Source organism: Pleurodeles waltl, chromosome 6 (genome assembly GCF_031143425.1).
Source record: "Pleurodeles waltl isolate 20211129_DDA chromosome 6, aPleWal1.hap1.20221129, whole genome shotgun sequence".
Taxonomy (NCBI): Eukaryota; Metazoa; Chordata; class Amphibia; order Caudata; family Salamandridae; genus Pleurodeles; species Pleurodeles waltl.
This window is the reverse complement of record NC_090445.1, coordinates 591,619,412-591,636,036: the sequence shown is the minus strand read 5'-3', so window position 1 is coordinate 591,636,036 and position 16,625 is coordinate 591,619,412. Positions and strand designations below refer to the sequence as shown.

Here is a 16,625-nt window from a genome sequence, read left to right as displayed (position 1 = left end):
GTGTGAGATCAGATCCTCAGATCTCAGGGGGCTGTGGGTGTAATATCACAGCTGCAGACTACAAGGGGTCCTGGGTGTGAGATCAGAGCCTCCGATCTCAGGGGGCTGTGGGTGTAATATCACAGCTTCAGACTACAAGGGGTCCTGAGTGTGAGATCAGATCCTCAGATCTCAGGGGGCCCTGGGTGTAAGATCAGAGATGTATCCCTCCTGGGGCCGTGAGTGTAAGATTAGAACCTCAGTGTGAGAGCAGAGTCTCAGATCTGAGGGCGCCCTGTGCTGTGAATGCACGATCAGAGAGAGTCTTGGTCGAAGCCCTGGAGGTGTCACAGGTCTCAGGCAGGCCCCCCAATGCCCCAAAACATACGGCATGTCTGCCGTCACCTGCTGCATCTAAGCTTCCACCATGCAAAGAGAGGGACAGGATTACTACATCACATCTGCAAGAGGGGGGTCGGGTGACTATCACACTGTAGAACGAACTGACATCTATTTATTAGAGAGGCCATTGACTACTACTGAAATACTCCTGGCATGCAATACCTCTGGCAGCAGACTGCATGTATGCTAACACTTGGCCCTGCATATATAGCCATACAGTAGGGAGCTCTCCAGACCAGCGCCAGAATCACACACTCGACTGCACAAGAATTAACATTGCTAGTTTTTCCTTCATATAATGATATAATCACACACATTCAGAAAAGGACAATAGTTTTGTGTTGATAGAATGCATATGGAGCCCAGTCCTATAGTCTTGCATTTTTACACTGTTTAGTTAACGCGCTGCGTTTGGTCAGACTGGAGCCTTATCCCTCTGAAAGGACCGAGCTTCAGTTTACTGGAGCACGGCCGTCTGCAGCTGATGAGAGCAGTAGTTACCTGGTCATTATCTTCCAACGAGGCGTTGAGTGGGGGTTCTGCTCTTTTCTCTCTGTCTATAGCGGATCCGAAATGTGCCAGGTCCCCGACTCACCTCTCTCCATTCCAGCCCGGCAAATTCTGGTTCAAGCAGAGCTGAGTCCGAACAAAATATGGACTGGCAACGTCCCAGGATTCCAGTGAGACTTTTAGCCGCAAGCTCCACTCCGATTTCCTTCCCATTCGTATATTTTTTTGTGTGTTTTGCAGTGGGGTGGCACTGGAGTAGGATGCTTAGAGGAGTTCTCACGGTTGGTTGGAAAGTTTTATTGCTGAGCAGACTGTGCAATGATTCGTCAGATTGATCAACTGATTTGAAAGTCACAAGGTCGAATCCCAGTAAGGCTAACTCACCCTTCCATCCTTCCAAGGTCGCTAAATTAAGTGCCATAAATGGGTAATGGATATATCTGCTACTAGAAATTAGAGACGTGCAGCTTGAAACATTATATAAAAACTAGTTATTATAATTAAGGTTGGAGGCATCCACCTTTTTCAGGAAAGAGAGGGCGTTTTTTACCAAGCGGGCACATCCATCTAGCGCACTCAGATATACTTAGCACTAAATTCCTTGGTAAAAACATGAAAACACCTTTCTGGGACTTGGGAGTGAATTAGTGGTGCATCCATTACAACCCCCTATTGAGTTTATATTGATGAGTTCTAAACTGCACCCTTCTTTGGCCACTAAGGTGGGCCTGCAGTAATAACCAACTCTGGCCCAAGGCTGTTTAGCCTTGGGCTTCCAATGGAATCTTCCAAGAAGACTCTGTTTATGCAAGAGTAGCTGCCAATATAGTGCCCCAGGGAACAATTCTGGATCCCTTGCCTCTTCCCCGACAGGAAGATCCGGGATCTTGTCAGCACCGCCGGGGTCCCTTTATAGCAAAGTGGCATTCTCCTGGCAGAGTCACATTGGCTGTGGCTTTGACAGTCACAATGCTGAAAAAGAGTCCCTAGCTTTGGAACAATATTCTGTGATCTTTGCTAGCCCACCAGAGAAGGTGTTCATGATAAATCTGCTTCCTGCAGAGCTCCTTTGGGGAAGCCACGGGACTCCATAACTCATGGACATGGGCAACTGTTTTACTTCTGCAAAGACCCACACAGAAACACATCCCTTACAAACACGTCTTCTTATGAGCCCCTGCGGACTGGAACAGGAGGGAAACATTAAACCACTTTAAAAATATATTTTTTTACGTTGTGACATTTTCCAGTAGAGAAGGAACTACTCCTTTGCTTAAGTGAGAATATGTAAGTGTCTGCAGGGGACAACCGGTCCATCCATCCACACAGATACTGACACAGTCTGCTGATCATTTCATATGGACTACGTCTTCCCATTCCAAGTTTGTATTTCATTATTTTTTTTCTAAACTTTTTTGACTATGTACACCATGCATACATACATTCAATTCGTCTACTTCATTCTAAGGAGTGAACATTTTATTACTTGGAAAAGAAGTTCTCAACGATCCCTAGTTTGGGTTCATCTATTTCTGGTTTTATGTTATGTCGGAAAATTGATTTTTTTTTTCTTGCCTGTACTCAGGGCATTGCTTTCAAAGGAATTCTCATAACTCTCTTAATGAAGGTCTATGTAGAGAAAATAGGCCATTTTCAGGAAATCACTAAGCAAGGTCACCCCACCCACAAATAAATACATTTAGATATTTTTTTATAATGCAGATATTCATGTATGGTAGATATTTTTCACCGTTTGTTTTTGCAGTCCGCATTTTATCAGACTATGTTATTGCACGCTACTATCCGGTGGCCCGTGCTTATATTGTTGTAAGGTTGGTGTACATATTCACATTTAAAGCGATTGCTTCTGAGTCCTCAAAACAACCTCTCACTGTTGTTACCCAGTCCAAAGTTAGCTTCGGGAGAATCTTGAGGACTTAAATACTGCATGAGAAATCTTTAATTGCACACACCTTAATACTACAAATGGTAGAAAGGCATACTAGATGTTATCCTGTATCATCAATATCGAAGCCAGTAGCCAAGGCAAGAGTAAACTAAAGTTCTTCAGATGCATACCTAAGGAAGTGAGATGACATTTAATCAACACGAAGGCTGTCTTTTATGGAAAACGTAGAGCGGCATCCTGGTGCCGTTTTCTCCTTTTATAAATGGTTTTCAGTTAATACAAAACAATTGTCATTGCCCATATGTCAAGGCCGCCACACATAAAAAGCGATTAAGGCTGCAGACAGCCAGGAGGGGCGCTGGCGGGCCTTACCTTGTGTTTCCAGGTTGTCACAGAGTTCAGACTTGGCCTCTCCGTTGGGGCGGAAGCTGCCCTTCTGTGTGAACTTGTTGGACATTGTTGCAGCTGTTACCACCGCCTTCAGGCTGCGCTTACGCTTGGGCACGTTCTGCTCAGGGTGGAAAAGGATGATGTACACCTTGGGCATGTAGAGCATTCCCAGAGAGACCGAGGCGCTCAGGCTCACAGAGATGGTCAACGTCATCGTCTGTATGTACAGCTGAAAAGCGAAAGAAACCCAGCTAAATCAGTCTTTCATTTTTCACTTTCTTTTGGTAAATGTAGGATCTCTTTGAAGGGTGAGTAGAATAATTTACTTTAAACAGACACATAATCATAACGTTCATATTATGTAGGGGGAGGGAAATGGGAGAGAATATCTTTATACTATTGATATATTATCAAGCTATCTGTTCATAAACACAGAACTTTGTATCTTTGTGTATTAGGATACCACTTAAGATTGAATACATGAATACTTTTGTATTACATAGTTCGGAGTTGAAGTTTTTTAATGCGTTTTGCAGAATGATTACCCTGGCAAGAATCATTTAATTTTTGCTCAATTGCAAAACCTAGTATCAGAACCCTGATTTACGTTGCAAAACCTAGGATTAGAACCCTGATTACGTTGCAAAACCTAGGATTAGAACCCTGATTTACATGGTACAATGCCGCGGCATGGCTACTAGACACATATCACAGCTCCTGAGGGAAGGACTTACAAGCTCCCCCCATTGCACTAGAGAAGACCCACTGGGAACATGTGGACAGCTCAAAGCAAAGCTAGCAGGCATTGCCAGAGGCCTGACCTCAGTACTAACCGCTGAAATTAGAAATACACGCAGACTGTGAATATAGAAGTTCAACTTGCTTGACCTTCACACTATGAGGGAAGCCAATGAGAACGTGACAATGATTGCTGATGGAGGGCATTGTAGTTAGAGGAGGTGGCAGAAGCTGATGAGGGGCTACAGCTGTGTCTGCACTAATATAAGCGGAAGATGTGTATAAAGAGTGAAGGATATAGTGAACAGGTGAAATATACAAAGGGCAGCATATTTCTTCTACAAGTGGAAAACAGGTATAAGATAAATACCCTGGTCCTGCGCCTTAGCAAATGATAAATCATTTAATGATTTAGGTTAAACTCTGTATATTAAACTACCATTTCCCTGACTTCTCTATAGACTTTATTTGAGGAAACCATTGTGAGAACCCCAAGGACTTAATTTGCGGTTGCACAGTCATATGACTTTACCAAAACTTCAGGGAAGGTTACAAATCCCATGACATTCCTTGATCACTTTATCTGAGATTGTGCACCTTGGTACTTACTCCAGTGCTCCAACTGAAGTAGCAAACCATGTTATAATCTCTACCTTAAAATGCCGCCTTCAGCCTTTCACCTACTACTACATTACCCATGGCAAGGTCTAACCATGAAGTTTCTCAGCCATATACCTAATTTTACACACCCCATGATCCTCTTTAGGCTGCGCAGTATCCTATGATAGGCATCAACCCTCCACCTGATGTGACACACCCCAGGAACTTCTTCAGGTCATCAGAGGATACTATGCACAACATAAGCTTCTTCGGACTGTAAACTGATTCTACACACCCATAAGCTTGATCCAGAACTTGATCTCATGTTATGTGCCCGATAATCAACTCTAACACTTATACATTCCCTATCAATCAGCATTTCGTCATCTCATCTAAGGCTGTGTAGCTTATGTACTACTATTACATAACGTTACACACTGGATGATACGTCATGCAGTGTGTTGTAAAAGACTGAGGGCTAAAGAGAGGCACATGGATGAATAGTTTAGTGAGCTTCATATAAAAAGAAGCTTTAAATATCGGTTCGAATATATAGCATTACATTGTGCACAGAACCATTCCTCCACGTTGTGCATTCTGTTAGCTCTTTGTAACAGTTTTCAGCCCAACAGGGAGTGGCTGACCGACATTGTTGTCTTACCTTTAATCGAAACTACTATATTCTACTTGTTTGCTAGGTTATGTCGAGATTTTCAGTGGGCAGAGCTGATAGTCGCGTGCAGCTCATACACACATTTCTGAGGAGCCTCCTGCTTCACTTAGTAAACATTTCTGTTCCTTTTGGTACATGTTCCATGAATATCCCATTAATGGCACCATTCTCTTTCTTCAGACTAGAGTGTGGTGTCTGTGGGTATTATCTGCTGTAACAGTATGTATGTTGCCATTTTGGATGTAGTGACTGTGGTCCTAAAGGTGAGGTGAGTGAAATCCATTTCAGCTTCTTTTACCACAGATAAAGTCCCTGCACTCATGCAGACAATGCCCGCGCCCTAGAAACAGGGGTTTCCATCACTGGGCTGTCTGACTTGGATGTTGAATACACATAGCTCGAATCTTGCCTGGATCATGATATCTGGAACCCCGATAAGGGCTGGGTTCCCTTGGTACACTCTATGGGTGTGGGCACAGTTGTTAAGACCTACCCAGCAACCATAGCCTGGGCAAAGCATTGTCTGGGATGTGTGGAACCCAAGACATATCTAAGACTGGTAAGATACCTTTGGAGTTCATTTGCCAGACACCAAGTTTCAAGCATAGAACCATCTGTGATAAAGTTCCTGTTTACTTCAGTTATGTTATGTTGATTTGTATAGCACACTAAGCCGTAACTGCTTGAAAACACACACTAAAGATACTCAATTCCTTGGCAATTCTTATCGAAAGAGTAGTCTCCATGATTTAGTTTCACCAGAGGTAAATGTTATTCATTTGTGAATGACTCAGTATCCACCGACTCTTCTAGGAGCCGGAGATATAGCTTGGTGATAAGAAGGAAAAAATGAAGGCAATGTTGGAAGTGACGAATCAAGAGAAGATGTAAATGCTAATGGATGGATGGAGTAAGGCAGTGATGTACAGAAGGACAGCTAGGTAGTGATATGTGTAGGGAATGAGTAACAATGTGATGGATTAATAAACTGTACAAATAGTGATGAATGAAGGGAAGGTGCACATAGGAACGATACATGGAAGCTGTAGGCAATGCGTAAAGTTGTATGTAGCGCTAAATATACGAAAGGAGAAAATATGTAAGTATGCATCGGAGTATGGTGTATGGAACGCGCTGGTGCAGAGAAGGATTAGAAGACTGAAACTGGTGTGAATGGAAGCAATGAGAGTTAACAGGTGAAATACCGCTTTAATGAAGTGACTGGGAGAGTCTGCAGGCGGGGCACTGATTTATTTTGGCAATGTGTAAAGCATGAGAGAAAGAAACCTACAAGAGGAGTATGCGAATGAGCATGGACTACCTTTGGATAGAATGTAGGAAGTTGTCTACCTGAGGAAGATGTACGTGGATTATTAATGAATAAAGCTGCACCAGCAAGCAATCACAAAACAATAGGTTTTTGAATGAAGAAATAAAAGGAAGGTTTTAGGAAGAGACGTGCTGAAGGGAGTAAAGGAGGGCAGAAAATGTAAGTGAAAGATGGCTAGAAGGTACAGGGGAGAAATGGAATGTCTGTTACAGAGTTGATGGGTAAAAGGAATGTGTGAGGCGGAGATAGCTGTACCAAGCTATGGACATTTATGAATGCAAGAATAATATACGATATAGCTGTACGTAGAAGGTGTAAGGGCATGCTGTATTGAAAAGAAGAGGCAAGGGAGTCGTGCATGGAATATTAACAATATGATCAAAAACACAAGGTGGAAGAACACTATTCGTGTTCATCATTTGTGTCTGAGAGCAAGAGGGGAAGAGAGCACGAGCGAGGTAGGGATTGAGAAACAAAGAGAAAGCTTTCCACTAGACTGAACACATCTCCTTGCAAGGTGGTGAGACACATGTGGGATCAAACACCGCCTCCGAGCACAAGAATAGAATCTCACCTGCCCAGTTAGCGGAAGCGCCTTATTGAGCGCCATCACCTGCTCTGAATGCAGACTCTCAGCGAGGGCAGTGGATGGATAACACCCCCACACACAAAGTGTCCAGGGAAATATCTCAGACTCACACCTGTTAAGTCCTACTCGAACAAATCGAATTGCTAAACACACTGCACTCCAGCCAGGCCTGTGGAAGCAAACCGCACTCCTAGTAACTCAGTACTGTGAGGACAAATCACACTCCCGTCAAGCGAGCTCTGTAAATACACACTTCCATATTCTTAAAGTAGCACTGTGAATTTAGAGCACACGGGTTACTACGAACCACACCAAATCTATTAGTCTCCACAAGCTATTATTGGGCCTTCTGAACACATAATACACCCAAGCAGTCCCAACCAAGCATTTCCTGGGGGAAAAAGGGCCACCTCACCCAAACAACTCTGAGAGAACAAAACAGGCTTTTACTCAGTTAGCTTCACAAAAAGGTACACGCTTCTATTCACCCAGTTGTATGAGCATAGTACATGTACCCACTGAGTCAGTCCTGTGAGTACGTGCCACATATCAATCCACCCAGCCCACTGGAAACAAGCCTCTGCCAAAAGAAAATGTGTAATGAACAAGTTGGACGAGAATATACTACGCTCTAATCCACAATGTAAACATACTAAAATTCCACTCATTCAAGCATCAAGCTAGTACACAAGAAATCGTTTTTTGATTAGAATCCTGTTGATTGCACAAATGTGTAAACTGGCTCGTTTGGCACCAGCGCCTTCTGCTCAATACCTCGTATCAACGAGCACCACCCTACACTGAAACCTTTGCACCCTACCCCCAGGGCCCTCCTAACACTGCATAAAATAAGACTACTTGACATAGGAGTTTGCAGTAGAGCTAGTGAAAATGTAATTTGCATAGGTATAGAAAAAGTGGTATTAGGAGACTTCTAATTCCTTAGTGGCCTCTCAGGAAGTCACATCTCAGGAACTTTGCCCCTAATAACAGCTATTGTATTGTTTCTTTTAATTTTTTCGTATCTTTTCTCCTCATGTCCAGTGCACTAGAGAATGTTCTCTCTTTATACCTAGTGCTCCAGAAAACGCATGTATCTGTGGGTATCTGTACAGCAGAGACATATTCCTCCGGGGGATAGTAGAGTGCCATACATGGCCAGCGGCCAGGAACATGATGCAAGATTGTTACAGGGCTGAGTGGAGCAGGGTTACAAGTAGACACATGTTTTTTATTGTATTCATATGTAATTTTCTTTGAAAAGGTGAGCCTTCAGCTCTTTTCGGAATTGATCGTTGCAGGGATGTTGCAAATGTGCTCATGTAAGGCAATTGTGCCAGTGTAGTCCCTTACCACATGCAAATATGCGTTCGAAATACTTTCACATTAATATAAATGAGAATTCTCAAAACTTTTCACAGATTACTTCTATGGGACCTGTCACCGTCAGACTTGTCACAGGTCCATCTTTCAAAGCATAGCCCTGGTAACTTTTGAGAGTTCCAAATTATTAAACAAGGGCAAACCTATTATTAGTGCAGCAAGTGCGATGGCACCGGGTTGTGAGGGGTCATCTGAAATCTAAAAATGTATGTTTTTACTATCCAGCATAAGGAGGCATTTGCCATGCTTGCTCTTTACATCCTTGCTATGCAACTACCTGTTAATGTAAGTGAAAACAGTCAAACAAGAAGGTGTCCAGAACGCAGATCAGAATGACTGACTAAGGACACTTATATAGCTCACTGATATCCGATTGAGTGTCTAGGCGCTGCACTGGGCACTATACTCTAACCTTGCTCTGAATTTGCACTTGTGTAACTCATCTGATGCCAGAGTGGCGATTATTGTGAGAATCTGCTGGAAAAAGAAACATATGTAGATAGGTTTCTTTTCATTAAGATTTAGTGTTGTGCCGATATGAAATGTATACGAGGATTTTGCTCTCAGAAATAATTGGCACCTTTTCCTTAAGGACGGGCTGCGGGGAGAGCACCTCGCTGTTCCTTTTGTGGCTCCGCACAATGCAATACTTTAACTCGGGTGTGGGAGAGACTGTACATGGTGCTCGTGTTTCGTGCTGCTGAAGGGAATTTGCATGTTTAATGCAGCGTTTCTTCCACTGCGGAGCCTCTAATAGGATTAACTGTCTGTTCGCGGTCCTCGAGCTCTTTGTCATGTCTGGGTGGCTACCAATGGGCCTTTACACAGGGGCGGCCGCAGAGGACTATCATCGCGAGGCAGTGTGTTGCTGTTTATGCTGGCCCTGCGCCGGGTTAGCCCTCCACGGACGCCCCCAGTAAGTAAACTGCACCAATTGCAAATCCCTTGCTGTTGGTCAGGTTTCTAATTCCGAATGGGAGCAAAGCACTTTTTTTCTCAATGCGCCTACTCTGGTATTATTCACACTCAAAAGTCGAGATCACGAGAAGCAAATCTTTGGACCCCTCACAACCAGTGAGTTTGGAGTGCAGAACCCCCTCCAGTCCATCACCACATACGTCTCTTTATTCTTACTATTGCTGTTTTTTTAAATCCCAGTTTCTCTCTTTGACACTGTTTTTTCTCCTTTTTTTTTCTCCTTCCTTACCCATTTTGCGATTCTCTCCCCTCTGGATAGAAGTCTGTGTCGAAAAAGTAAGTGCCAGTGGGCCACACCTGCTCAAATTAAGCACTGCCCTTGACATTTGATAGATAAGCTATATGACAGACATAACAAAATGCGAGTGATATAATCTTTTACAGTTTCATAGAACTTACTTTTTGCAAAATCATTCACTAATCATGACGATCATGTGCATTAAGATATTAATTCATCCGGAAACCTAAAAGACTGACGACAAGTAACTAGGGGAGTCCTCCCAACAAATGAAAATACCATGATGGGACATCGCGGGTAGAGCTGCTAGCTGCCCACCCTTCGGCTGTGTTCAGACCCGTGGTGCTGATTGCTGCCCTCCTTTCCTTCCTAACGGGATGTTGGCTTTGGGGATTGCTTCGTGTTTGCATTCACAGGCACTTGGAGAAGCAGAACACACACACTTTTGGTAAGCGGAAGAATAACTCTCTTATAGGGAGTCAGAGAGGAGTCTTGGAAGGAGCAGATACAGAGGTGTTTCCAGAGAGAAAGAGAGGAGATGTAAGACAGAGAAGAACTGGAGATGCAAGTGGAGAAGGACAAGGAAGTCAAGAAGGAGATAAAATGTAAGAGAGGGGATGAGGGGGAGCAAAAGAGGTGATGTGAGAGGAAGGATAAAATATGTAAGAGAGCAGAAAAGGATGTGACAGGGGGCGGGGGTTGTGAGAGGAAGCAGAAGAGGAATTGCATTTAGGATGCATCAGAAGAGATGGAAGTGGGAGAGGGTAAAGAGATGGAAGTAAGGGTGATCATGGAAGAGGATGATGTAAGAGGGAGCAAGCAAGGAAATAGCATTTGGATGGGCAAGAGATAAGATTATAAGGGGGACAAGAGAGGAGATGTAGGAAAGGGCAGGAGAGGAGATGTAAGAAGGTGCAGAAATGTGAGAGTGCAGAAATGTGAGAGTGCAGGAGAGGAGAGGGGATGTAAGAGAGTGGAGAGATGAGATAGGGAGCAGGCGAGAGGATGGAAGAGGAAGCAGGGAAAGTTATTAGTGCAATCATGAGAGAAAATGATGTAAAACAGAAAAAGAGAGAAGATGTAAAAGAGAGAGCTGGAGAGGACATGTCTTTAGGATGGAGAAATAGAAGAGCACTATGAGGGATTAGGAGAGGAGATGTACGAGGGAGCATGAGTGGACATCCAGTAGGGAGCAGCTGAGGAGATGCACGAGTAACCAAAATAGAAGATGTGGTAAAAGAAAATGAGAGAAGTTTTTCTGATGAAGAAGGAAATGTGATATAAGAGGGATCAGAAGAAATGTAAGAGGGACACATAAGAAGATATAAGAGGATACAGAAACAGAGATGTAAAAGGGATTAGGAGAACTGATGAACTGATGTAACAGAACAGGAGAGGAGATATGGTAAAAGACAGCTGGAGAGGAGATGTGGTAAGTGAGTGGACTAAATGAGATGAGCTGAGGATGGAGCAGGATGGAATAGGAGAGGCGATGTAATGCTCATCAGGAGATGAGATGTAGGTGAGATCAGGAGAGGAGATGTGAGAAGGAGCAGGCGAGTAGATGCATGAGGCAGCAAGAACAGAGGTGTGTTAGAAATGTTTGTTCGGAGCAGAAAGCGTGGTTAGATCAAAGTAAGGAGAAGGAAAGGTGTTTGAACGGAGCAGGATCCCGATTTTTGAAGGGAGACCACGGACTAGTTACCAGAAACTGATGCCTACAGCATTCTGTATTTACTTTATTTAAACTGTGTTTTTTTCCATTGAATTTGATGCTCGACTTAAACTTGATGCCGTAAATGATTGCCTAGTTCAGGGGTGCACTTCTCAGCAGCACAGAAAGTGCAGTGCCAGTGGGACCCAGGAGTGTGAAGGACCTTTGTATTACAATTATATCTGTATTTCACTGCCTAAACAAGAGGGAAGAAGGACACATTCATTTCTTGTATAAGGGGACATGGCACTCTTATGACGTCACTGAACTATTTCGGCAAAACCTCAATTTCTCTGAGGGAGCAGTAGGAAGGATTAGTTGAATCCACAGAAGAGAAAATGTGTTTGGAGGTAATGGGGAGATATGTGCCTGGAAAGATTTGGAGGGCAAATGTGCTTGAACGGGGCACATCATATATGTTTAGAGGCGAGATGGCATAGGTTTGGAGGGAGCCAGAGAGATTGGTCTAGTGGAGAGCAGGAGAGGATTTAAATACAGCAGGACACGTGATATCTTTACATATTTCCTGAAATCTTGAAGGCTGGCATTGGAAACCACAGAACTCTTGCTTGAGAAAAAAACAACAATGAACGAATGCTGTCCTGTAGATATTCATAATGGAATTGCATTGATACTACTTTACACTGATATTTCATTATTACATAGGACTTCACTAGTGTCGGTTCAAATTTCCACCAACAATTTTACCAACCGATCGCAAAGGTCACCTAGAGAAAATATATTTTTGAGCTTGTATTAGTGAAAATGTAACGTGAGCACTCACTAGTAGGAAACAGTTGCACCAGTGCAGTCACGAATAATCGGGTCCGTGTCCTAATGATTTAAAAATAGCCCCCTAAACTGTATCAATCTCTCCATTCCCGCTCGTTCTGATATATATTTCTTCTACTTTCCAGGATAGATTACATGGAAACAATAAACCTGTTTCTTGGTCTATTCCTCAGTGTATTTGACACTGATATTTCGCAGGTTTGCTTGTGTAACTCTTTTCTTAAATTTAATTGTTTTCTTGTCAATAAAGTTTTGTCGAGAAACATAATGTAGCTAAGCATAATTGTCTGAAATGTCAGACACTCGATTCCTCAGCCAATAATGAAATAATTTAATTCGAAGACTGGTAATTTATTGGACTGCTATTTATTTAAAAATAAAAAGCACATATTATCCTTCAGCTAAAGATAATTTAAAACCCTTGCTGCAAAGAAGGACTAGTACCAGAAACTGAAGAGGAGTCATGTACACCTACAGAACAGCACACACCACATAGGACATTCTTCTACAGAGAGGTAAGAATGAGCGAAAAATATAAATCTTAGAATTATGTATGCCAGGGTCTGGTTGCCCATCGCTTTAAGAGGGCTGAAAAGGTATGGAGACTCTAGTAGGTGCTTGGCCAAATAAACGTAATCCGCAATTCTTTTGAGGGTGGCTGGTGCATGTAATTAAGGGCATGGCTTAAAAAACGCAAACTAAAATCCAGCCCAACAGATGTCACTTGACCAGTATGTGAGCATCTCTCTGGGAGTTTTCTGTTATTGCATCCATGCAAGTCGCACAGCAACCCACTCATACACTTACAAGTCAGATCTACTGGCTTTGCCAATGCTTGTTATCTGTGTCAAGTAGACAAAAACGAAGAATTTGGTGAGAGCAATTAGGTTTAAAATGTTTCAGTCCTGAAAATATGAGAGTGCGAATTAAGCATTATTAGTCTGTGGAAGAGGTAGTGGCGTTCGCACTGTCTCAGACACACTGTTTTCCTTTTAGCACCACTGTCCTCTCTGTCTTTCTGTCGAACACTTACGCCCTTTTTGTCCCCACGTTTCTGAAACCCTCAATCTGCAAATCTCAAACTCTCCCACAATTGCTATTGCATGTATGCGATTATCGCTGTGTATGCTGTGCAGAAAAGCCAAGGACTGGATATGCATATAGTGTGTACACCTTTATGACGCAGTAAGCAGCCGTGTCAGAAACTCACGCTGCCTTCAGCCTGCCTCAACTTCAGAGCTCTCTATCAGGCACTTCCATTAACACCTACCCAGTGCTTAATTTGTGCTTGTTTCCGGTGCTGAGCACCGGCACTTATTTTTGAGGGCCGGTGCTTATTCTTCTCCCCGAAGCAGTTGCTGCGAGCAAAAGACACATATAGGAAAGACGGAGGAGGAGAAAAACAAAAAAAGCGTCACAATGGGAGAAAGCGAGCTGAAGGGGCAGGGAGTGGTTTTAATGGATTGAAGTGGCCTGAGATGGCTTCAGGATTACGCTACCTCAATATTCCGTGTTCCCACTTTTAATTGCAGCAGCCGCGTGTTAGAGAGCTTTGAGCACCGGCACCTTGCTATTTACAAATTAAGCACTGCACTTACCCACAACCTGAACTCACTCAGACACCCGGAGGTGACTCAGTTCAAAGTATGCATTACATAAGAGTCTTATATTGCATGAAAAACACTAGAGTAATACATTGTGTAAACACAAATACTCTTAGGGAATGCAAGATGAAGTCAAATGTGAAATTGAAACAGGACTGCATCGCTAACATGGAATACATTAAGGGTTTTTACAGTCATTTGAAAGAAAACGATCAGTGTTTTTGCCAGTAAAATTAAGGGTAAGAAGATAGAGTCCAATAGGGAGTTGTTTCAAATTTGTGTTTTTTAAATCACTTCTGGGTTTAGAACCCGGCAGAACCCTACCCACTTAAAGCCCTGTGGTTGTCCCTGTCATGTCTGAGTGAGAGGGAAGATTTTCTTCACTAGGAAAATTTTGTCAAGTTATTCATTTTCATGCGTTCACAGTTTAAAATGTTCTCTGCTTACCTGTTCATTTGAACTTGTGAAGCTTTCCTTCAGTTAGTGAATCATTTTCACTCTGATTTAAACCAGTCAAACTGGAAATTATGTGCATAGTTTTATATCAAAATCTGCCATTTGTGACTTTACGACTGGTAAAGATAAATGTATATAGATATTTTCTACATACGTATACCTTTTGTAGAGATTTTCTATGCACATTGGCATTACACAGGAAAAGACTACAAGTTTAATTTTGAATACTAAACCAACAGCGGAGAAAAAATCCTGCCTGAGGGATTCGGTCAAATTTTATGTCTGATTACATTTGTGGAAATCAGTGGGGAATATTTTCCAAAATGTTTTTGTGTACAGTATTTCTCCAAATGCAGTCTTTCGTCTGCATAATTTTCCTGTACCAAGAGAAAAGTGTCTGAACTAAAATTGTGATTGAGCAATATTTCCACTAATCCCATATTGAATGCAAACTGGAAAATAGGCACAAAATGGCGCTCAAATTAACACTGACCACTAATAAGGCCCGAACTAGTTTCTGTGAAGTATATGTTTGGCACAACCTTTTTGGTAATGTTAATATGGATACATGCAACATAAATTGCCTCAAGCATCAAGGCATTCCGGTGAACGTAGTAAATCACAAAGACGTGTTTACTTCGCAGTTGCCTTTGCAAAACCGCTCCAAAAAAAATCACATCACAAACTCCTACATTCAACACAGAATGAATTTCTATAGTCCGAGCACGGGATACAACAAAGGCTGATGATGACACAGAAATTATGCCTCATTCCTACACACGTGAAAGCTTAGGAGATGCTATCCCACCTACATGCATGTTCAGAAAATAACAAACAGCTGAACTAGGCGTTCCAAGAGATTATTGAACATGTCCAAGTGTCTTTGCTAAACAAAAGGGGTGAATATATGATGGAACAATGAATGCTAGAACCATGCATGCCTGAACTACGCAGTCAGAACAACGACTGTGTTGTTACCACAAATGCCTTTACCACGTATGCCCTTACTATGATTTTTCATTGTAAAAGCATGTCTAGTAAAAGCATGTGTGGGAACGGCATGCATGGTTCTAGCATGCGACCCCCCACCTGCCCTAAGCCCCAGAAGTATCCCACCCTGCATACTTAAATTACCCGACCCCCCCACCCCTAAAACAAAACTAACCCGGATACCTCCCACCCACCCCGAGCCATAAACCCTTCCCCGACCTCCCCCACCCACCCACAAAAACAACCGACCCCCACCACGCCCCTAAAAACCAAACTACCCTGATTCCCCACCCCATCCCCAGAAACCAAATTACCCTGATCCCCCCACCCAGCCCCTAAAAACAAAAGTACCCCAATCACCCACCCCGCCCCCAAAAACCTAGCTACCTGACCCCCACCCCCAAAAACTAAACTACCCCAATCCCCCACCCCCAAAAAACAAACTACCCGACCTCCCACCCCACTCCCTAAAACCAAACTACCCCACCCCCAAAAACAAAAGTACCCTGACCCCCATCCCTCAAAACAAACTACCCTGACCCCCCTAAAAACAGAACTACCCCAATCTCCCCACCCTGTCCCCTAAAAACAGAACTGCTCCAATCCCCCCTATCCTTAAAAACCAGAACTACCCCAATTACCTCACCCCTAAAAAATCAAACTACCCCTTTCCTCAACCCCCCAAGCCCTTAATCCACCACACCCCTAAAAGCTATCCCCAACCCTGCACTAGCCTCTCTTACCTGACTACGTCCTCTGCTGATGTATTCTCCCTTTTTCTCTGCCTTAACCACGGCTGTGGGTTGTTCAGCACTTGCATGGTTAAGGCAGAGATAAAGGGAGTCGTTGTTAACGCAACCGTGCTTCTGCTTGCGTTAACAATGTAATCGTTGTTCCAGAGTCGTTGTTCTGGACGTTTCCCCCCTGAGAGACATAACCACTTCCATAGCTCAAAGAGGACCATATCTATGAGACAACTGGCAAAGTGTTTTGGATATTATCGGGTCACACATCCCCTGCTGCCAGGTGCCCTGTCATTATTATATTTCCTTTACCTCCGGGCTCATAATCTATAGATTGCTAAACATTGGAAGTGTATGAGAAAAGGCCTTTTCGAACCCCCTGCATTAGCAATTACTTAATGGCAGGTTCTTAATGGTCTTTCCGCCTGGAACCAGTAAAACAAAAGCTCATAATTAACACTAAAGAAAGATGGGTTGATACAAAAGGGAAAGAAGGATGTAAGGTTGAAAAGAAGGATGGGTGGGTGGAAGGCTGAATGGGTGAGAGGATTCATGGACAGGTGAAAGGGTGGATGGGTGAAAGGAAGTGTGGGTGGATGAATGACCG

The 16,625-nt window shown here is 43.2% G+C and overlaps 1 protein-coding gene across 1 annotated transcript in view; it reads right to left on the bottom strand.

The window, feature by feature from the left end:
* GRM4 (glutamate metabotropic receptor 4) overlaps nucleotides 1-16,625 on the bottom strand; it is a 970,099-nt gene that overhangs the window by 33,402 nt on the left and 920,072 nt on the right. Inside the window, exon 10 of the mRNA XM_069238851.1 lies at nucleotides 3,173-3,419. Coding sequence (XP_069094952.1) covers nucleotides 3,173-3,419 — 247 coding nt within the window. The remainder of the gene's footprint in view (nucleotides 1-3,172; nucleotides 3,420-16,625) is intronic.